Genomic DNA, 23,386 nt, shown 5'->3' on the forward strand with positions numbered 1-23,386 from the left:
CATTAATATACGCCTTTGTTATTGTAAGAGGTTAGCGACCCCTGGTGGCGAAAAATCCTGCATATTGTACCTTCAATAGATCTCTTTTTTTAAAGTAAAGTGTCTTTTCCCACAAATGACTGTAAAGATCCGACATCTGTAAAGATCATGAATTAAAAACATCATCATCAGTTTACTCTTGCCAAATCCAGTGTACTTAGTCCCCTGATTGTCATTCTTAATTGATCCAGAATGGGTTGCTATAAACTGTTTGGATAGAACAGATTTATTTTTAGGATAAAAAACAAAAGGGCTCACTTGTACTCAAGGTTTGTTTTGGCCATTCAAAGAAAGCTTGCAACTTCATATTGTTAAGCAATTAAATTCAGTATTAAATCCAATTTTATTGATAATCAGTGCCAACATGGTCTCTTTTTGGCACATACATTTGAATGCCGCCAAGCCACTAGACCCTACAGTGCCAGTGGGTTTGTTTTCACTGAACTGGGAGGGTTTGAACCAACTCATGTATTTCACCAGGCATGAACATGTTTATTTAAAACTACAACGCCTGTTCTTTTCTGCACTTAGTACAAACAGAACAGCCCTTGTTGAGGTAAAAACGTGTTCACTGACATCACTTCCACAGGTCAACCAAACGTAATACCATTTTTAAAGAATGGAAAATCAGGCACAATAAAATCTTCAGATTATCATCATTATAAATTTTAGAGAACAAGAAAAAAAAGGTTATCCATCATGGGACTTCGTGCCAAATAGACCACATAAAAGTCTTTTTAGTCCCAAAACATTTAAGAATGAATGCAAAGCAAACAGTGCCTGAAGGTTGCATGGCTTACACTCCAGTAAACACTTGCTGGACAAATCAACATGTTATATGAGTCAGACATTCCGTAAAATAAATCAACAAATACACATAACATCCGGCGAATAAAAGTAAACAGAGAAAATTCACACACAAGTCAAATCGAAACATGCAGCGGAAGTGTCATATCCCATCAGAAGCCAGTTCTATCTTGTTGCCCCAGTTATTGTGTTTTTGTACTGGGCTGTGGTCCTGAAACTGTAGTCTGGAGCCAGGTTGATACGGCGAATGTGGAGGTCATTAGCGAAAGCTCGCGCTCGCTGGTAGAAGAACAGCGAGAGTTCACGGTCCATGAGAAAGTTGTGGTAGATAGTGGCCAATCGAGTGCACAGCTCTAGCTGAGATCTCTTGTTGCCCAGATCCATAGCAGCAGCCAACGCCAAGTGATAATAGCCAGCGGCGTCAAATGGGTCCTGGGATTCAGAGGGAGAGAAGGTTCTACAGTTCATTTACAGAGAACTGATTTTGTGTTTTATTCAGATTTCCATATTTCCTGAAGTATGGGAAGTACGTATTAATGCAAGGGTAATATATTTCTTTATTGATTCATTTAATTTAAATAATAAACATCATTTATAATAATAATAATTATAATAATCCTAATAATAATCATTATTATTACTATTATTATTATTTATTGTTGCTGTTTTTATTGTTATTGTCATTACTGAATGAGAAAAAAACAGGTTTCCCTTCTTTTTTGTCCTTAGCTGATGAAATGCCTGGATATAAGATGTGCTTTATATATTTAAAACATAAATTTGCATTCTGAATATGACTACACTTATATTTTCTACTTTGTGAATGAGGTGTGAATAAAAAAATAATTTATTCAGTATGTACTTAGACTGCCATCTTCTGGTTTATTTCAGATTTACTGCAAATCTGTAATTAAAAGTAATGTGTATTTTTTTTAAATACCATCTCCTGTTCCAACTTATGTAGAGACAACCAAGTAAGCTACTAAAAAAGTAACTAAGTACACTGATTTCCCAGAAAAGTGTAAATACTCTTACTCTGAGAGTAATTTCTAATTGTGGTTTCAAAATATTTCACTGCTTGTTTGAAGCAGGGGTGTGTTTCCCAAAAGCAACATTAACCAACTATGATCGCAAGTTTGGTTGTTACAAACATAGTTCAACAATTCAGTGTTTCCCGAAACCATAGTTCCAACGAACATTGCAAACATCATCGCAAACTTGTGTGGTTTGAACTACAGCTCTGGACCTGTGGTTAGAAGCATAGCATAGTTTAGAAGCAAATTTCACTATACTTCTTTTAATTTGTGCAAAGAATAAGTGCCGTATGCTGGGGACGTCATAGTACGTCAAAGTATGACATAAGAGGGAACGTGATTTAATTCAACATCTGTAAATAAAGCAAAACAACAGAAAAAGTATTCCTCATATACTGCATTCATCATTTACAGCAACAATCTGACATTAATTTGATCTTGTACTGGTGAATCAGCAGTAGTCAGCATTCACCACCTGCGTGACATCACTAATGTCTAATGTAATGAAACAGTCGTGACTAGCTAGTTAGCTTCTCCAATGATTCATCGTACAATTGTAGTTACCGTAATAAGTGAGTTACGTCGTTCTTCAGGTAATGGCGTGAGTTTTGGAGCGGGACTAACTATTCATCAAACCAATGGCAGATGTCCATAGCTTACCTTTACATCATAGAAGATGATGTCTCCAAGTGTTTGGTAAACCCTGACATAGTACAGGGCTTCCTCGTCATACTGCAGGGGTGAGGGACACAGGGACAGGGCTTTCAGAAAGTGGTGCTCTGCCATTTCAAACTGACCCACACAATGGTACAAAGTGGCGAGACGATGGAAAGCCACGCGTTCGTTTAAATGGTCAGCTGTAAGAAAATACACAGACGAACGAAAACTGTTATTTGTCTCTCCTAAAGGTTTTCGGCTGTCAACTGTTGTGAACATGAGTTTCCCAGACAGCAACATAAGTCGGCCCAGATCCGGGCCACATCTGGTACACATGGATTCCACGCGGCCCAGATGTGGGCCGGATCCGGGCCGACACACGTACATGTGCTGTATTCTCAAAAACAGACAGGCAGGAAGCCACAAGGATTCTGAATAAAAGTATTGATCAATAAAAATAAATAAATAAAAAAGGATGTGCAGACGTGTTCACCTACCCAGACTCACGCTAATGTCTAATGCGGTTTGAGTGAACTCAATGGCCTCTGAACACTGTCCCAGCTGCAGAAGAAGCTCTGAAAGCTTGTTACACAGCCGAAGCTGAGAGCGCACACTGCTCGTCTTCACTGCGATGGGAAGGGCTCGGTCCTTAAAAACAGATACACACACATTCTTAGCACAAACACAGTGAAGGATTAGGATGGTGATGAATGTTTTCTAATAATAAATACTGCAATAAAGAAAAAGGAAATTACAGGGACCTGACATTCACAGAGTCCAATAACAACACAGTGCGATAGACCTCCCTCTTCCTCAACAATGTGTGCATGACCTACCCTGTAAAAACAGATGGCTTTCTCTCTGTCCTGTGAACTGTTGAAGAAAACATCCCCTGCTGCCTCCAACATCTCCAGGGCGAAGAGTGTGTCTCCTGTGCTCAAGGCCATGTCCTGGGCTACCTGTTACATTGAGGAAGTTCAAGCAATTTTCCAGTTACCATTATCATAGGAAATGGAACTTTGAGTCATGCAGTCAAATTGCTTGAGTCCCTATTGCTTAATACACACACACACACACACACACACACACGTTTATGTAGCTATCTAAATGGGGACATTCCATAGACATAATGGTTTTTATACTGTACAAACTGTATATTGTCTCCCCTTACACTAACCCTACCCCTAAACCTAACCATCACACAAAACTTTCTGCATTTGTAAATAAAAAAAAAAAAACTTTAATTACTTTATTTTTATACCAGATTTACAAATGAAGACGTCCCTAAAGGGAGGTTTGTGGACATTTTGTCAGGTTTTGGTCACTTCTGGGTACGAATTTGTCCCCGAAATATAGTTAAGTACACCCACACCCACACACAGAGTCCATATTATTACTAATTTCTACATTTAAGTCAATGGGGGATAAATATGGGGGAAAAAAAAACAATAGAAGTATGGGAATTATGTAGAGACCAAAAATGCTAATCAAATCAAAATATTTTAGCTTCTTCAAGTAGCCACTGCTCTGCACCAGTGTTGTTATTGTGAACTTAACATAAAACGAAATAAAATATATATGTTGTTGAAACAAACTTTAACAAACCGAATTATTATAAGAAAATGTTTTCTTCAAGTATTAAAATGACTAAATCTAAACTGAAATAAAAGTCAATTCAAGCTAAATAGAAATATTCAACAAAAACTACCGTAATTAAAACTGAAAATATAAAAAATAAAAGTTCAAAATATGAATAATACTACAATCATAAATCATATTAAAATGACACTGTTCAGTCTGCACACTCTGAGGTGTATTCTGGGCGCTTGGTAGAAATTTGTGTGGTCACCATTATATCTCTTAACCTTTTTGTAAGACTGTCAGTCAATGCATACAGACAAACTAGATACAAAGATGTATACACTTAATCCTATTTAAATTTGATTTAGATTCTGAATTTGAGTTTATGTTCAATGTGTTCGCCCCCACATATAAGTTCCAATCACACTAACTCCAGAGAATGCAGGGAAGGAGCGCTGAATGAAGGCAGTTGTCAGTCACCTGCACGTAGAGGTCCACTAGCTCCGTCTGCTGGAGGATGTGGTAAATCTTCCCTGACTGTAGCCAGGCATGAGCCTCCTTACGTTTCCTGCCCAAGTCGATGAAGATGCCCAGGCTCTGCTTGGTGTAATCTAAAGCAGCTCTGTTGGATCTGTGAGACGGCATGACCAAGAATTTTAGCAAGGCTGTCTGCAGTCTTTTTAATAATATGTGATGTCTTACTGCCGGCAACTCATTATTACTGAAAGAACTTAGGGCTAAACCACCACTTTATTATATTTGAAAATTTTAAACGTTAAATTGAGTTTACCCAAAAATGAAAATAACTTCATCATTTACACACCCTCTTGTCATTCCAAACCTGTATTCTTTCTTCTGCAGAACACAACAGAAGATATTTTGAAGAATGTTGGTAACCAGTTTTGGTGACCATTGACTTTCATTGTGATGACATTGAAACAAAAATCATTTATGTTCCACGGAAGAAAGAAAGCCAATGGATTGACATGAAGTTAAATAAATTATGACTGAATTTTCAATTTTACATGAACTATCCCTTTATCGTATTGCAATTACTGTCAATCTTTGTTAAATGTTGTCTCACTTCTCGGTGGCCAGGTTCAGGTACAGCTGGCTGATCTTCTCCAGTATCTCTCCCTCTAAGCTCTTGTCTCCTATCCGCCGGAGAAGGTCCAGCTGGTGCTTGTTGTAGATGATGCACTGGGCTTCGTCTGGACAGACCTCTTCGTATAGCTGACACAGGTGACGTGCGGCTTGCAGCTGGCCTGTTGTCAAGCAAATGAGAATATAATTATGAGGCATGAGGGTATAAGTCTGGTGACCAGCAAACCTGATAACGACAACAGTTTTTCCTTCGCGTTTTTCGTGTACAGATGACAACGTTGTCAAAACGATCCATGTTCACACGGATCTAAAATGCTGTATTCTGCATGCCAGGCCAGTAGTTGGCGATGTCACTTTGTAAAGAAAAACTACACGCCTATAGACAACACGTTATACGCATGCGCATGATGTCACAGTTTTCACAAATTCGCATTTTCGTAGTTTACATGGAGACAATAAAGGTATCATTTTCAAAAACTTGCACTTTGAAAATGTTTTCAAAAGCTTGATTTTTTTTTAGGCACCCACACCTGATAATAGACCATCCCCAAAACTATAGTATATACAATACTAAAATGTATGGGAATTTATTTTATCCTTGTGGAACTGATTGGATCATGAAAATTGGGCATGTAATGTAGCCAGGTGGTTGGAGGGGAAGGGCTGAAAGAGTAGAAGTAATTGGTGACATCAGCAGAAAAGGAATGTCGTTTGATAATTACTGCGTTAGACTAAACTGGGAAGGGTCGTAGCTCTTACATATTGTTGTCCTATTGTTAGTTTAACTGCTTCTATTGCTCTCCTCATTTGCAAGTCGCTTTGGATTAAAGCGTCTGCTAAATGATTAAATATAAATGTAATGTAAATGAGAGCCGGAGCAAGTTTTATTCAGAATAATGTGCTCAGATGAATTATGCACAATATCAACGGACTGAGTACAAAAATGTATTTGTTTCCCCGGAAACGCAAGCTCATGCGAAAAGTTTTGCATTTCGCTGTGTTCCAAAGTTCAAGTTTGGTGAACTCTGACCTGTGAATTCGAATCACATGAAGACGTGTGACCAGTAGAAGATCGGTACGTCATGGTGGGACCTCTTGGCTGAGAGAAAGAACTATATTTTTGCAGTAAAGTCAAGTAGATTGTATATTGTTACATTTTGAATGTATTACTATATGTTATATGTTGAATTCATGTTTATAAAAACGATGCTGCAGAGTATGACATCATTTCACGACCGTTGCAGTGTGACCATAGCTTAAGACTTTCATGGGGGCACTTTTCTAATGGGGGCACTTTTCTAATGGGGACACTTTTCTAATGGGGGCAAGTTGTGGCAAGTTGTGGCCTAATGGTTAGAGAGTCAGACTGGTAACCCAAAGGTTGCGGGTTCGATTCTCAATACCGGCAGGAAATGACTGATGTGCCCTTGAGCAAGGCACCTAACCTAAACGTGTGTGTTCACTACTCACAACTCCTAATGAGTGTGCACTAACATGGATGGATTAAATGCAAAGGACAAATTGCAAATATTGGTTACCATACTCAGCCTTCACATGTCGCTTTAAAAAACAAACAAATGAAGATACTTTTAATTAAACCTGAGAGATTTCTGTCCCTCCATTGTAAGTCCATAACATCAAAACTCTCTCTTCAAAAAGTTGGTAAAATAATTGTATGAAAAATATAATCCATATGAATCAAGCAGACATAATCCAAGACTTTAATTCAAGAGACACATTAACTTTATATGATTAACAGATTTAATTTAGGTTTTTACTCACATACTGTATAAACACCGATCAACGGACATACTACATCAAGCACATCATTCAGCAGCTCAAACGTGCAAGAACCAATGAGGTGTGGGACGCAAGCATTTTGGAGCTACCGTAAGAACCAATAAGGTTTATTCTCGCTCATCAAGCAAGTACAATTGAGCTTCTGTTGACCATATTTGATGTGCTCTATGTATGTGCGTTGCCGTTGATCAATGTTTATATTACATCTGTTCATCATAAAGTCATTGTGTCTTTTCAGAAGACTTGGATTAATACATTTGAATCATATGGATTACATTTAAGTCTTTATGAACTTTTTGAAGCATCAAAGTTTAGATGGAATGGACTTTCTCAAGTCTTTTAGGTTTCATTAAAAACATCTTCATTTGTGCTTTGAACATTAATGAAAGTCTGATTGGTTTGGAATGAAATGAGGGTGTGTACTGATTATAGAATTTTCTGGGTGATCTACAGTAGCCTATTGCTTTAAGAAAGTAAGTAGAGTAGGTTGTGATTTCATGTCGACTTTAAATACAATCAGAAACAAAAATCCACCTCTTAATATCTCACTATAGAGAAATTATTACGTCAAGATGTTCTAGGTGTCCTTTGGTTTCACTTCCACTAATACAGCTATGATAAACACTTACTATCCATGTGATCGATGTGCATGGCGGTCAGCAGGGCCCATTCATAGTAGATCTTCCCATTCTCATGTTTTCCCTGGGAAATAAAGTGTCTCCCTGACTCAAGAAGCACTGAAATAAAACTGAGTTCATGCCCTTCATCCTCAAGCTCAGAGAACAGCTCCACTGACTGAGTGAGGTATTCTCCTGCCAATCTTTTTGCCTTGATTTGCAAACACATGAATCCACAGTTGGCCAACGCTATGGCCCAGTTATGTCTGTCCTCAAACTCCTCGCATATCTCGATTGCAGCCCGGTAACTCTCAGCTGCCTGTCGGATGTCCGCTGAATGTCTGTATGAAATGGCCCGCATGTTGTAAACCACACCTTCCAGTTGTGTTGTGCAGTGCTCCGGGAGTGATGACAGGACAGCATCCAGCACTTCCAGAGCAGTGCCGGGTTGCTGGTTGCAGATGTACAGCCACGCCATCCAAATGAGAGCAGCAGTAGTGTCTGACTGGCCAACGCTGGACATGCTTCTGTGGTCGAGGACGGTTAGCATGTAGCGAACAGCTCTCTCGGGCATGCTGTGTCTATGGAAGAGCCAGGACAAACACAGAGCGTGGACATGACCCAGCGCAGGCTCCTGGCCGGGGGACACTAAAGCAACGGCACGGGTCAGGTATGGAGCCACTTGTGTTGGGATGTCCACTCCATACAGCTCTGATGCGTTTTCCATCAACAGAGAGACACCACAAAGACAGTGTGAAGCGGTGGCTCCTACCTGTGAAAGAGAATGGATAAATGCACAAATCAATTTATTTAATTTGATTAATTGATTAAATTTTTGTATTCATTCATTTTTAGTCCATTTATTTTAATACACTTTTTGTTGTATTAATTAATTGACTATTTTTTTTTTATTCAATTTTAATTTACACTGTGAAATAGTGCCTTCTACCTGTGAGAGAGAATGAATTAATGCACAAATCAATGAATTTTATTATTAATTTATTATTTACTTAATAAAAACCCAAATATATTCATTTACAAATTAAATGTTAATTTATTAAATAAACTTTAATAATTGAATTAATCAACATTTGTTTAAATTTTTTTTTTTAAATGTATTTTTATTCATTTTTAAATTTAAATAAAATTTGACACAATGGCTCCTACCTGTGATCGAATAAATGCACAAATTAATGATTTATTTACTTTTTTATCTAAATTCATTTTTCAATTTATTAAACTTATTTAATTGTATTAATTAGCTTTGGATTTAATTGAATTGAATTCAATTATATATATATATATATATATATATTAAATGTTGTATATATATATATATATATATATATATATATATATATATATATCACACACACACACACACACACACACACACACACATTTCATTTAATTAATTTAAATATATATATTTAATAAATATATATATACACATTCAATAATATATATTTAGAGTTCTCTCTGAAAACACTATCAAGGCCTAGCACTGACCTGAAGTGATGCTCGCCGTGCGCAGCTTTCAGCCAAACGTGGCAGACTCTGTTCGCTGTAGAGTCGTGCTAACACCAGGAAAACATGGCTCACTGTCTCATCACATGCTTCAGGAACCTCGTCAGCAAGGATCAAAAGCCTTTCGATGAACGGAATTGCACTCATGCTGTCTTTAAGCTTCAGGTGGAGCTTTGCCAGGATGAAGCAGGCTCGGGCCTCGGCAGGCTGATTCTTGGCCAGGATGGCCTTTTTTAGTACATACTTCAATACCTCAGGGTCCTCACAGCCAAACAAACAATCAGGGACAGCCATCAACAAAGCAGACAAGCGCTCTGACGAAGTGAAAAATTTGTCATGGTTCTTCTGTGTTAGGTAGATGAGTGCCAGGTTGGAGTAAATGGCGGAAAGCAGAAACATGTCTGTGAAACAATCCCTGGGTACATTCAAGGCTTCCTCATAATAAACCCGAGCTTGAGAGAACTTTGACCTCCCTGCACAAAGCTGTCCGAGAAGAAAACAGATTCGGCTCTGCGCCCACGAGACGTACTTCTTTCGTGCCAATTCTCGGGCTACACCTAAATACGCCACTATATCCTCCTCATCAGAGTGACCCTCAAAATGTGAGATGAGGAATTCTGGGTAAGCGCTGTACAGGAGCATGAACTCAGGCTGGTAGTCACGACTGCTCAAGAATGAGAGGAGAGCATGATGTCCATCTGGACTGGTGCTGTCCTGCTCAGAGCTGACAGAAAAACGGGGGGTTTCGTGGGATTCCTCTGTATCATTAGTTTCTATCTCTATCTGGTGATTGATGCTGACTGATGAATCGTCCTTTCTTTGAGTCTCGACCTCACTCAAAATGTGGTTGACTTTCTGTTTTAGATTGTTCACTTCTTGAGTCTTGTCTGAAGACAAATAATAAAATAATAAATATATTAAATAAAATTAAACAAACAGATCCCTATTTTATTTAGCCCATATTTAAGGGATAGTTCACCCAAAACTGAAAATGTTGCCATTTACTCACCCTCAAGTTGTTCCAAACCTGTATGAGTTTCTTTCTTCTGTTGAACACAAAATTATATTTTAAAGAATTTTGGTAACCAGAGAGTTGACGGCACCCATTGACTTCCATAGTAGGGAAAACAATTCTATGGAAGTCAACTCTGATTAACAACATTCTTCAAAATATCTTCTTTTGTATTCAACAGAAGAAAGAAACTCGTACAGATTTGTAACAACATGAGGGTGAGTAACTTATAGGCCTAAATGATGTGTAACTATCCCTTTAATTAAAAAACGGATGGATGGACTTACTTTGAACTGGTCCTGGAATTTCTTTCGCCAGATCTGTGGTATGTAAAACAAACATTTGTTAAAGGGAACAGATTAATAGAGAAATGGACATTTAAATGGAATTAAAGCCAATTCATATTTCCTGTCACGGTACTTCTTTTCGTTCCTCTTTAGCGCCTCAAGTGGCTGAATTAATGTTAAACACTTCAGGTGCTTAGTTTCTAGAACTGATTGCACGGCTGAAGAAAACGACACATCTTTGATCTTGTAAGTTCAAATCTGTTGTGAACCTGGCTGTATGGATTTTGTGTGTAATTTGTATGTGAATATGAACCAACAACAAGGTTTAAAAGAAAAATCGAAAGTATTATTTTCTCACTACGGGCACAAACGTTTTGTTCCAATAAGCCCCGTGGGACGCGACATCGTGTATGCGTCTGCTTTTAGTGATAATGACGTTGTGTTTTAGCATTGAAAACAGCTGGACAGTGTGGCAGAGATGTCGAGGGCATATAAGGCGGCAGGCAGCGAGTCTGGGAGGATTTCAGCTCCACGATGGGAAGAACCTCAAGGTTAAACTGCAGAGCAGACACGACATAATTGCGCACGAACACACAATGACACATCTGTTTGCATTCATTTACAATTGCCTTCATTTTTACCTGTTAAATAGATTTCTGTAACCCTGACAAACTGCTGTTGTGCCCCTATGACCCACATCATCTGATCCGGGCCTGCCGGTTCCCCTACCACCTCATCAAATGCAGGAAGGTGTGTGTGCTGTGCAGAAACCTCCACAATCATTACAGTACAGCCAAATTCTTATTTATGTATTGATGTAAAGCAATAAGCTTTCATTAGGCCATTTTAGGCGTAGGTTTGCTGTGTGTTTTTGTAATCCATTCCGTATAGTTTTAATTTTTAACATGGGTAAGAAATTTAAGTTTAATAGTTAAGTTAATTGAGTAGATTAATAAAAATCTAATGACAAGTATGATGTCAATGTAGCCTATAACCCTACCTGGTATTGTTTAGTTCTTGCATCCGTTTAACACTGCTAACTCAACTACGGTAGCAAACATCCAAGGGGGTCACAAGATGAATTTAAATTTAAAGGTTTTTTTTTTTAACGTAACAAAGTGCTAAAAAATGCTAATAGTTCAGATGTAGGCCCACAAAATATAAATTGTCTACTTGTATGAAAATTAATGAGGAAATCTGTAGCATTCAATGACACAGATTAGACAGACGATGGATTACTACCAAAATGTTCTGTACTTTTAGTTTATATTTAACAGTATGTGGTTGCAATGCAAGCACTGATAATGCAAATCTAGTTGCTGATGTTAAATCAATAACTGATAGTTTAAATTTGGCATGAAATGAAAATTCCCCCTGCCTATTTTATTAATTCAATTATTGATCTTGTGAACAATTTGAATTCACCTATGCTAATGTTTTTGCATTTAGTCTGGTTAAACCCTGCCCCTTTTTACAAACGACTGCAAGCTTGCATTCAGATCTGCCTCTACCTGATCAATAACTGATGGAAAGAACCACGTTTCTGTCCTATTTTTATTCTTTTTCAAAAATCTGTTTTAGTCAAATGCGCATCACAATATAAAAGAAAAGATCCGTCACTACCTCTGTTTCATCGTGATGTTAAAACAAAAAGTATTGAGTGCTGATAGATGTCTGTGATCTTAATATTATTTGTAGAATCACCCTGAATTGATCAGTGAATTATGGACATGTCCATTCAATGCACGCCACTTGATGAGAAAAGATGAGCTGTCACATCACATCCTAACCTGTGTGGACCGATGTGCTGTTAGGGAGACCTACGGTAAGATCAGTTTTACCTTTTCACCTTCATAATATTTGACTACTGCAGACACTCCATGCATAATTAATCTGACATTCAGTTGTGCACTGAACTGATCTCAGTCTCCTTTGCAATGTTAAAAGTGGCAAGTGAGAAGACTGATAGCAAGTTTCAAACCCCAGTGAGCACCTGGACTGCACCCGTGTGTGATGAAGACTGGGATGAAGGTACGACTCTGACCCATATCCGGAGTTAAAGTCACTATGAAATCAACATTTACACTACTTATTTTTTAATGGAATATTGCAGTATTTATTATAATTGATTTATCCGTGCACATCCTTTTTTTTAATTCACATGCCCTCGTAATCTTTAATCAAAACAACTTAAGAAAACACCCTCCCTCTTGCAACAACATCTCTATTGACATGTTTTTCGGCAGGATGGGACGACAACCTGACTCTCACATTACATCACAGCAATAACAAACCACAACGATCCAAACTCTTTGATAGTACAAAATGTGCAAAGATTTGTTTGTATGGTGTATAAACTTTAACATCTGATCATGTCTGCGTCTTACAGAAGTGGACAAGCATGCAACCGCAGCGCCATCTTTTGTCAGGGATGTGTCCAAATCGCTTCCTCAGGACAGGTCAGTGTAGAGCAGGGGTTCTCAAATCATTATCTGGCCCTCGTGAGCCACTTTCCTGCAGAGTTTAGTTCCAACCTTGATCAAAGTCACCTGCCTATAACTGTATGTAAATATGCCTGTTTCTAGTAATCCTGAAGACCAGGGTTGTGACTGAATTCACCCCCTATACCCTCATTCACTATTCCTTACATTAGTCCACTAATATAGTTCACTTGAGGGAGTGAATGAGAATTCGGCAAATTCGGACGCTGTGTGCGCCAGAAGGGCTGCTGCTTTTGCATAGACACACATCACGATGATAATGAACATGTACAATAATGTTATTGTGGGCACTTCAAAATACCGTGAATAATTATGTATTACGAATTACTCCATTTTAAGAATACTTTTCCCATCAACTGGGTAAAATGCACCACACAGCTGTATGCTCCATCTAAGAGGCATATGCGCAAAAAAGCCCAACATGGATGAGAAGCAATGTTTCAAACAGCCATTCAGATTTTTGTATTCGCAATGATGTTCATCGCAGCACCAAATACTTAAAGGGGTCGTATAATGCCATTTTTGTACAAGCTAGTATGATTCTTTAGGGTCTAAATTAAAAGTTTGTAATATACTTTAATTACAAATTCTCATTAGTATTGTATGAAAACACTTATTTTACCTGGTCAAAAACAGCTCTGTTTTCAGCACGCCGTTTCAGTGCATATGACTTTAAATGATCATGAGCTTTGCTCACCCCGCCCCTCTGTTCTGTGTGTACACCGTTTGTAACACAATAACACAATAACCATAATGCGTTGTTCAGTATAACCGTGGGATTATGAATTATATTGAGAACATCATACATAGAAAACATGCCGTAATGTACCCTAAGTGTAAACCTTAGACGCATTCATCGTGAAGCGTGCAGCTAGCGATTTGCAAAGATTAATATAAATACCGGTATTAATATAAAGTTTAATAAAACGTTACACTCACTTCAGTTGTTCTAGAGGTTCAGCAGGAACACGAATATCTGGTACCGATCCTTTTTTCATGAGCAGCTTCTTAGCAAAACCAGCTCATACTGACCCTCGTTTATAAAGCAGTCTGGTGTGTGAAATGATTCGCGCAAACATGAAAGTATTGACGTTGCTCGTGGGGAATATTCCCTTCGAAAACAAACTCAGCCACTGCGTCTTCAGCGGTTCGGATTTAGGAACATTAAAATGACTTCTGTGTTCGTTATTACACCCAAGAACAGAACACCACAATCGCTTAGACGCCATACTGCTCATAGACAGTGCTCCAGCATATCAACAATGACCGCGCCGGTCCACGCAGACTATGATTGACAGCTCTCACGAGCGAGGGCGGGTCTGTGTTGAAACAATGCTGTCAATCAACAATAGTGGGAGGGGCTTCCGAGCGTGTGACGTCACAAAATCGAATGGCTCAATTTGAGGCAGGGGAAAACATATTAGATTAAAACAAAAACACTGGATGGATTTTTATCATTATATGATGGTTGTGTACAGGCACTGCCAACACACATTTCAGTACAATCAACTTGTAAAAGTGTATGTACCATTATATGACCCCTTTAAAAACTTAATGGGCTATTTATTTTCAAATTTAAACATTTTTACATTTTTAATCTGGATTAGGCTACAACATGCCCTAGGTATTGATCGAAAATGTTCTGATTCCTTATTATTCTTCGGTAACACTTTACAATAAGGTTAACATCAGTTAATTAATTAGTTAACATAAACTGACAAGGAAAAAAAACCCTTCTAAAGCATTTATTAATCTTAATTTCAACATTTAATTACACATTATTAAAATCAAAGTGACTTTTTTAACGGACATGAGCTACTGTAACATGTCTGAACTAACAATGTTTTTATTTTTATTAACTAACGTTAACAAAGAACAATAACTTCTGTTACAAATTTAGCTATTGCTCATTGTTAATGTTAGGTAATGCATTAACTAACTTGAGACTTTAATCTGTTCGAAACATTTGTTTGCTTTATAATTCTTTTGTTTTTAAATGTTCAGAGTTCTTTTTGTTCTAAGAAAAAAAAGTTATTAAACCTTGTTAAAGTATGACAACACTTATTTCAATATTGTGATAATACCGTATACCATGATAAAAGCTTCAGCAATTATCGCAACATGAAAATTGTATACCGTCACATGCCTACTTTTGCATAGTTTGTGCTTGCTGTTTAATAATTATTTCAAACTTAGCAAACTGGTAGCTCCAGCAGTAAGATATGTCATGGAAACTAGCATGTATAAACCTTAATTAAACAATTTAATAATCAATTAAAAGGGAATTTATACCTGTATAATATTATGCTATAGCCACATTAGACCAGCGGTTTGGAAAATGGATGGATGAATGGATGGATGGATGATTCAGTTGCGAGTACCATCTTCTGGCGAGACATGAGTCATTCATTTGGCTTTATGCGTGACCGTCACAGTGCATTATGGGTATTCTCTAGCCGTTGAGCATACATAGGTTGTACACTCGTTATTGCGGTGCGTTGTGGGATTGAATGAGTGCACTTGATAACGTCCACTATGGTTTCGGACATCACTACAAATGGCTGTCCCCTCCAATAGTGCCCTATTTAAGGGTATAGATTGATTTCGGACAAGGCTCTTGATTAGCTTTTTCAGGTGTGTTTGGAGGGTTGGAGCAAAACTGCAGGAAAGTGGAACTCGAGTTCCAGAGATGAGAACCCCTGATGTAGAGCTAACAACGTTACTGAGGCTGTGTCTCATTTTGAAGGCTGCGTCCTCCGGAGGTCGCATTTGCCATAGGACCGTTGTTCCTTGTGAAGCATAAATAGTTGTAATTTCTTTATGACTTTGTATGTAATGATTTCTTTACTGAAATGAGGCAGCTTCAATGACATATTTGGCCGACACATGCAACCTCCAGTGAGCAGCTTGAATCATATGCCAGTGGTTCCCAACCCTGGTCAGATAAGATAAGAGATACGTTAAAAATGTGCAGTGTTGGGGTTACTCCAGGACCAGGGTTGGGAACCACTGTGTTATACCATAGCATTTAGACTTCTAGATAATGTAGTCGGTAATAGACCATCATTTGATCAGATTGGTTAAATATTACAGCAAAACAACGGAATCATGAACTGCTCATCTCTCTTTATATTAGGGAGAACAACTGCATTTCCAGAAATGCGATTTCTGGTCTCAGGGCGCCACGAATTCTTCCCTGGACGAGCAGCTGTACTGATTTTTGAGCTTTTTAATACATCCACAATGCCAAGACTACTATTTTTCATTCACAATGAATACTGATAGTGTTGGTTGCTTGTTTTGGCATTTTATTGTATAGGTCACTAGTTCTTGTAGTGATAAATTAGTTTCCTAATCTTTAGTTCAGTTTCCCAAAGGTGGAACAATAGAGGTGGTTTAGGTTCTGTTTACACCACACAAAAGAAAAGCTTACGACCAGGATATTTATAAGACTTCAGTTGACGTGTTTTGTGTTGTCATAGTTGCTTTGTGCCTGTAATTCTACCTCTGTGGTCTCTTAGGAATGACATCCTTTTTTTTCCTTGACAAATGCTTATCAGAGAGCAGATACTGTGGTAAAAGCAAATAAAACTTAATTTATAAATGTTAAGATTCAAATACCTGTGAGCCTTACCAAGTTTGTAGTTTGTGCCAACATCACTCTGGCATATTTTCTTCAATAAAGAAATAGTCTCCTCTTTAATTTTGTCCTGATCCAAGGTAATAATTTGTCTGTCCTCGTCTTTCAAGAATATGTCAGATGATCTATGATGGAAGCAGACGATGAAGTTATCGTGAGCTTAACTGTGACGTTTTAGATATTCTACTGTAAGTAACTGCAACTTCATGTCAACTAACTCTCATTAGAGTATTAGGAGACTGTTCGGGTTCAGGTTAGTAGAATAAGTTGACGTAGTTGCAAAGTAACTTCGTCAGAAGAATGTCTCATCAAAGGTGTTAGCATATATAATGCAGCTATAATGAGTGTTAGTTGACATTGTAGTTGCAAAATAAAGTGTTCCCAAACTGCGAAGTCAGACTTCTTAAAATATTCATAAAATCACACAAGCACTTACTCACAAAATGAACCGGTTGCTTTGACCAGGTTGCTTTTGACAAGTCCAATATCCCCAGTTTTCTCAGATTTTCCCATAAACCATTCAAAACAGGCCACCAGCAGGCCCAGGATGATGATGCGTTCACCAGCCTGGAAACTCAGTTCATCTGGCCCGTCCGCCTCGTACTCCTCTGTGGTCTCACAGACCCCTACTGCTGTGAGAGATATTGTTACAAGTGGGGTAGAGTTAGATAAGTGGACTGGGAAGATGACAATGCTTTGCACTGTTGTGCAAAAATATAATTACTAAAAGAAAATAGCTACAGCTTTAAGTCTCAAAAAATCCCATTGAGTTATATACTGTAAAACCTCAACCGTCTACATATATAGAAATCTCTGAGTAGAGCTTTCCGATTTTTTTATCCTCTATCATTTTCTAATCGTTATTATTTTTACAACTTTAAAGCTTCTTGCTCTACTTTTCTATTCTTATACAATTATGCTATTCGTAATCATCAAGCATTGCAAGTGACACATGTAACGTGCATACGTGTAAGAAATAAGGTTGTGATTTTTTTTTTTGAATTTCAATACTCAATTCAAAGTTGCCAATCTTGTACATCATATGCAATTTAGTTTTTAGTTATCTTTAGTATTCTGTGATAGTTGTTGAAATTAAAACAAATAAAGACTATTATCCTGAAAAATGCATTAAATTGATCAGAAGTGGGAGTAAAGACTTTTACTATACTTGTCTCAAATGAGTGCTGTTCTTTTCAACTTTATGAGGTTTGATAAACAAGGTTCGGGAGGAGCAGGTGCAGTTAATTAACCCAATCAGCACCAGTGGGGAGCAATCAGTAATCAATCTAGGACAGGATAATATCAGCAGAACCCACACTGGTTCCTTGACAGTTTATCAGCATCCCACCTCCACCCCATCTCCTCTCTTTCAGTTCCATCTCTAGTTCCATCTACTCTTACCACGGGGGAGTACTCTGGGTTCGGGCAGAATTCCGAGCTCGGAGCCCTCCACCCGGACAGCACGCCAAGTACGCACAATCTTTATCATAATAATTATATGTAGATGCGAACTCGTGAACTCTTCATTAAAGAATCTTGAAAACATATCACAATTTCCACAAAAATATTATGCAGTACAACTGTTTTCAACAATAGATAATAAGAAATGTTTCTTAAGCACTAAATCATTTTATCAGAATGATTTCTGAAGGATCATGTGACATTGACGAGTAATGATGCTGAAAAATTAGCGTTGCCATCACTGAAATAAATAACAGTCCACATTGCATTATTTCACAATATGAGTGTTTTTACCGTATTTATGATCGAATAAATGAAGCTTTGATGGCGCGTAAAAGCCTTCTTTCAAAAGCATACCGGTAATGTATACTGTATATACAAAATAAAGTACAATTATTTTAACGTTTTCTCACCAATCTGTAATGGAAGGTCACTAGTGTCCTTTCCACCACCCACTAATACAGTCTCTGGGCAGGACTTTAGAAACCACCTTGGGAAGTAAAGAAAATTAATTGTTCTTAGTTCTGGGTGCTCTGTTGATTTTATGACTATAAGTTCAGATGAAATTCAGAAGGTGACACGTACTCATGAAAGGGTATGACTGGCTCCAAAGCTGTTTTTGGCTTGGTTCCTCTAGACCCATCTGCTAGTGAAAGCACTGTCCACCCTGACCCTAGGAATGGAGGCTCAAACAGGGCGATATCCCCCTTCTCCAAATAAAGGTCGCTACCTGAAGTAGAGCTGTCAAACATCTGATTTGCTGTGCAGCATCCAAAGAAAGACCCTCAAAAGTAAACAACATTTTTATTATAAATAACTTTAATAAGCTTAAATCTCATTCATATTAAGTAGTGTTCATAAGCAATATGTATTACCTTCTTGCATTAGAAAGCCTTTATACATCAGATTTAGTGTCTCCTCTTTAATTGAGATCTCAATTCCTGAATGCTGATCAAGGGAGATTAACCAGAACTCCTGGTCCATGAGAAGGTTTTCCATACACTGACCCAAGAAGCCTGGTGAAAACGTCATATGAGATATTTAGCTTTAATATACACTACTAGTCAAAAGTTCAGAATCACCAAGATGTTTTTGAATGATTTCTGAAGTATCGTGTGACGCTGAGTATCACAGGAATAAATTACATTTTAAAATAGATTTTGAAATAATATTTCAAAATATTACGTTTTCGGTGTATTTTTGATTAAATAAATGCAGCCTTGGTAAACAAGAGATTCTTTCAAGAACATTAAAAAAATCTCAATTCCAAACTTTGGCCTGGTATAGTGTGCCGGACTCCGCTATTCACAAAAAAACAATAACTGCCATTATTAATAAACACAGTATGATACAACATATTTGAGACACTGAAACAAGAACGGACCCATTCTGTGGTATGTGCTGAACTTCCATATTTCTTCAAGGGTTTTAAAAGTGATACATATAGTCCTTTCCCCACTGTTGATGGATACAAAGTGAGCGGACAGTTCCTGCAAGACAGGGAAACCAGTATGTTAAATGTGTGTGTTTAAGGTTTTGAATATTTGATGTATTCCAAATTGGGATTCCCATACAGAGATTAAGGTCATGACCCCTGACAGGTCAGCTTCCAGCACACAGAGTTTCCTGCTGAGCACTTCCTGTGTGCCCTCATCGGCAGGAAGTCCATCTGGCCCCTCCACCAAAGCCAGCTGCATAGCCAACACTGCAACAGGAAACACATGCAACATTATATCTACTGCATCCAGCCTCCACATGGAAAACATTTCAGTCAGCTCTAGTAAATGTGTATGGGAAAAGGATTTAGCTGGTGATGTAAGGAGGGTAGTCAGTTAATATAAGGTGACATAAACCAATCTGGCCTTTATACTGCTGTAAATTCCAGATGTAGTTCTACTATAGTCAGTTATAATAATAATAATAAAAAACATTCATTTCTAGAGCAATATGCATGGTTCAATCCACAGTTTAGATTTCGAATTTGACCATAGTCATGTGATGTTTCACTGCTGTGTTTAACAGAGAGGGTTAATAAGTGACAGTCAATGGGCTTTGTAAAGTCCAATGATCTCTAAAAGTTACTTTTTTTTTTTTTGGAGTGTCACCAGAGCAGGTCAGAGTTCAATTAAATGGATAGATCACCAAACAATTAAAATTCTGTCATCATTTACCCACCCTTTTCTTCTGTGAAACAAAGTTATTTTGAGGAATGTCTCCGGCTGCAATCGAAATCGCATACTGTATTTCCCTACTAGCAGGTGAAAAACTGTATATGAAAGAGTATGTCTATTCCTGTCACATAACACTTCAGTAGCTATGTTGCCATCCACCTATTTTTTTGGGATATCATATAAAAACGCTGGATGGAAACGCAGAGATTCATGCAAATGCATAAATTCTACAAATGTGCACAAATAAAATGTGCTATACAAATAAACTAAACTAGTATCTTAATTGATATTATTGTGTTTTTATTATATAAGGTAAATGGAGGTCTTTTACACAATAAACAAGAATTATTCCCACCCGCCATAGTGCATTAAATGAGTTTTAAAAATAACCCCATTTTGTATATGGAGAGCTGGAGTTACCTGTTGGTATATTATCATCAGAAGCTCCTGAAGTTCCTTTGACACTTCCTCTTGAGGTCTTATAATCTGAAAAGGAATTTGCACACTCCCTTAATCTTGACCCTTACAATGATGTGGATCATTTCTGTTCCTTATTCACTATAAGGGTCTTAAGGAATTTTTTTTATAGGCCTACATCCGACTTTCAGAAATACTATGGTGAAGTCTACATTTAAACTTTATTAATTATTACCTAATTATACAGGAAACTATCAGGATGGAAATAAATAACCAATGTTAGCCATGGGTTATTAACATGGAGGTAACATGCATGACAACTAATTATGCTATTTGATGTTTTATTAGCCTACCACAAAACATCACAGAATCTATAAAGTAATTGGGTAATTTTGTGTTTGTGCTGTTGCTTTCCCAACAAAAATGTGATGTCACTTCCTGGATTAGTTACAGGTAGCCAATTTTACAAAAGGATGGAACGTGAAATGAAGGACACAGACAAGGATGATGATTAGCCTACTAATTAAAACAATATTCATGAGATAACATGTTTTGTTTGAAGCATTTTGAGAGAGACAGAGAGAGAGAGAGAGAGAGAGAGAGAGAGAGAGAGAGAGAGAGAGAGAGAGAGAGAGAGAGAGAGAGAGAGAGAGAGAGAGAGAGAGAGAGAGAGAGAGAGAGAGAAAGGCCGTAACCAGGGGATGTATGATAGGCCTACAATATAAGAATGTAATATAGGAATGTATTACAAACAAAAGAGAATGTTTATTTCTCTATGGTGGTCGTGTAGCTCAAGCCCCTACCTTTAAATGAAGACTCCATACTATCCCGTTTATTGTGTGTGTACTCATTCGACAGCTCTCTACGTATCGTCCGACTTCTGTCCGGATCGGACCCCACGTCGTTCCCGGTTTTGGACGAGTTTCTACGAGTAGCGGCTGACATCCCGTCAGAGTTCCGAGCGGAGAAGCGAATGACTGCGCGCTCTGCTCTCGGTCACGCGCTCATCGCACTGACACCATATAAAAGCGCACAGGTGGCAGAACTGATTTTAAGAGCGTGTTACATCATTACAAGACTGCTGTGAGTGACTCCTGTTGTCCTTCTTAACGGTGAAGGTGTAGAGACAGCGAACGTCCCGAAAAACATCTTGAAAACAGAGGCAACAGGTCCATTTCACGCCTGTCGGAGGTGTTAGCCTATGTGATTTTGGCATTAGTAACTTTTTAAAAATAAATGTGACCTTGACACGCACACGTTTTAGCAAAAGTTAATAATCACAGACTGAGTAAACAATAAGTTTAAAGAAGCAAAATATCACTGGGGGTCCGTATTATGAGTGTAAACTTGTAGGTGTGTCTCTGTGTAGCCTATTGGATGAACTCAAAAGACTTCAGAGGAAGAGTGTCAGCATTTCCCTTTCCTCTCTGGTTGCTCAGACTGAGGGAAAGGGGAGTTTTAAAACCCCTTTATTGTACTTTTTTATGGTGGGGTCAAGCCCTAACCCTAAATGGATTCTAATACAATTCTCCAAAAATCCTGCTATGAAAAAAGAGCAAACCTTTAACATTAACACAATAAATAAAATAAACCTGAGCACATTTTTTTTAAATCGTATTTAAGATTTTTTATTATTATTATTTCATTAAAGACGCCAATAAATCAAAATGGACAACTTGTTTATGAAAAATTGCAGTGTTTATTTTATGCTTTATCCATGCATTTATATCCACATTAAAAAAGTGCTCACAATCAAAATAACCTCCCCTCCATCTTGCTGCCACATAGGCTACTATAAAATGTAAGTTGACTTTACTTAGAAAAAAGTGAGGAAACCAATTGGCTTTTTGCACAGCTGCACTACTTCCTGAACTTTAGCCAGCTCCTTTGTTTCCTGTCTGCCATTATTGGACAAACTGATTAATCCAGGTGTGCCTGGCCTCAGTAACAATAATCAGGCACACCTGGATTAATCAGTTTGTCCAATAATGGCAGACAGTAAACAAAGGAGCTGGCTGAAGTTCAGGAAGTAGTGAAGCTGCTGTGCATAAAGCCAATTGCCTGCTTTCCATGTGCTTCTCCCCTCAGAATCCATTGTGAATTGACTCCACCTACTAATGCGCGGGTTGATCCAAAATTAGCGGGTGCCTGCCTGCGGTGCCTAATGTCAGTTTTATGTATTTTCTGAGAGGGGGCGGGATATTTGTTGGGAAAGTCGGGGGAGAGACGCACACTTCGATTAGACTGGATAAACACATGCAGCATAATTGTTAAGAAAATGAAACGAAATAAATGAATAAATCAAGCCTAATTGATTGACCCCTATATCATACAGCATTCAGAAAAAGAACAGTTTGCCCTCCTAAGGGCTTTCACACTTTTCCAAAAGTGGGCCTTCTCTCAGTTGACCTGCTGATGAATTCTCCAAGCATGGTCGAAACATAAACATCGCATTCATCAATAATATGCATCTAGATCACTGCCACCTACATGTAGAACTGCGCATGACCATTTCACAATACTCATTTTTTCAATACTCATTGACGTTTCTCATTTTTAAACTCAGTAAGGTCAACAAACTTATTCAAAGTTAATCACATACATTTTATTAGTAAGATCATCAGTTACATTGTACAGTTTACTGGCGTGAGGGCGGGAAACCTGTCACTCATATGAGATCACAGTATAGCAACCCACAATGTTGCAATCAATTCCTGATGGACAAAATGAA

General features: G+C 37.9%; 2 protein-coding genes across 3 annotated transcripts; one reads left to right on the forward strand and one right to left on the reverse strand.

Annotated features, from left to right (window-relative positions):
- Positions 1–839: 839 nt before the first annotated feature.
- LOC130091170 (SH3 domain and tetratricopeptide repeat-containing protein 1) lies at positions 840–21,787 on the reverse strand. 2 transcript variants are annotated; one of them, XM_056258908.1, is made up of 18 exons: positions 21,459–21,787; positions 20,659–20,724; positions 19,642–19,772; positions 19,452–19,557; positions 18,943–19,083; positions 18,653–18,851; positions 18,481–18,557; positions 17,043–17,235; positions 16,601–16,731; positions 10,466–10,498; positions 9,149–10,053; positions 7,652–8,411; positions 5,203–5,383; positions 4,599–4,749; positions 3,374–3,496; positions 3,035–3,185; positions 2,541–2,737; positions 840–1,278 (listed from the first exon to the last, which is right to left on the reverse strand). In XM_056258908.1, exons 1-18 carry the CDS (start codon positions 21,598–21,600, stop codon positions 1,012–1,014), a joined length of 3,954 nt encoding a protein of 1,317 aa, XP_056114883.1. In that variant the 5' UTR covers positions 21,601–21,787; the 3' UTR covers positions 840–1,011. The 2 variants fall into 2 exon arrangements, with proteins under 2 accessions (XP_056114883.1, XP_056114882.1); XM_056258907.1 differs by having other exon boundaries at positions 17,043–17,238.
- Positions 10,853–16,199, forward strand: LOC130091172 (gametocyte-specific factor 1). Its single transcript, XM_056258910.1, is given in 6 exon segments — positions 10,853–11,016; positions 11,118–11,215; positions 12,164–12,290; positions 12,413–12,496; positions 12,855–12,924; positions 16,103–16,199. Coding segments are annotated over 6 exon segments (549 nt in total). The 5' UTR covers positions 10,853–10,943.
- Positions 21,788–23,386: the final 1,599 nt, after the last annotated feature.

The sequence above is a fragment of the Rhinichthys klamathensis genome, unplaced genomic scaffold, assembly GCF_029890125.1.
Source record: "Rhinichthys klamathensis goyatoka isolate OS25496 unplaced genomic scaffold, OSU_Roscu_1.1 h1tg000161l_1, whole genome shotgun sequence".
NCBI classification, from domain to species: domain Eukaryota; kingdom Metazoa; phylum Chordata; class Actinopteri; order Cypriniformes; family Leuciscidae; genus Rhinichthys; species Rhinichthys klamathensis.

Excerpts from the sequence above, each read along its gene's own strand:
- LOC130091170 (XM_056258907.1), bottom strand. The coding sequence starts at position 21,600 with ATGTCAGCCGCTACTCGTAGAAACTCGTCCAAAACCGGGAACGACGTG. Across the intron at positions 4,750-5,202 it reads CTGAACCTGGCCACCGAGAA|ATCCAACAGAGCTGCTTTAG; the intron begins GTGAGACAACAT and ends GCCGTCTCACAG. Across the intron at positions 1,279-2,540 it reads TCATCTTCTATGATGTAAAG|GACCCATTTGACGCCGCTGG; the intron begins GTAAGCTATGGA and ends TCTGAATCCCAG.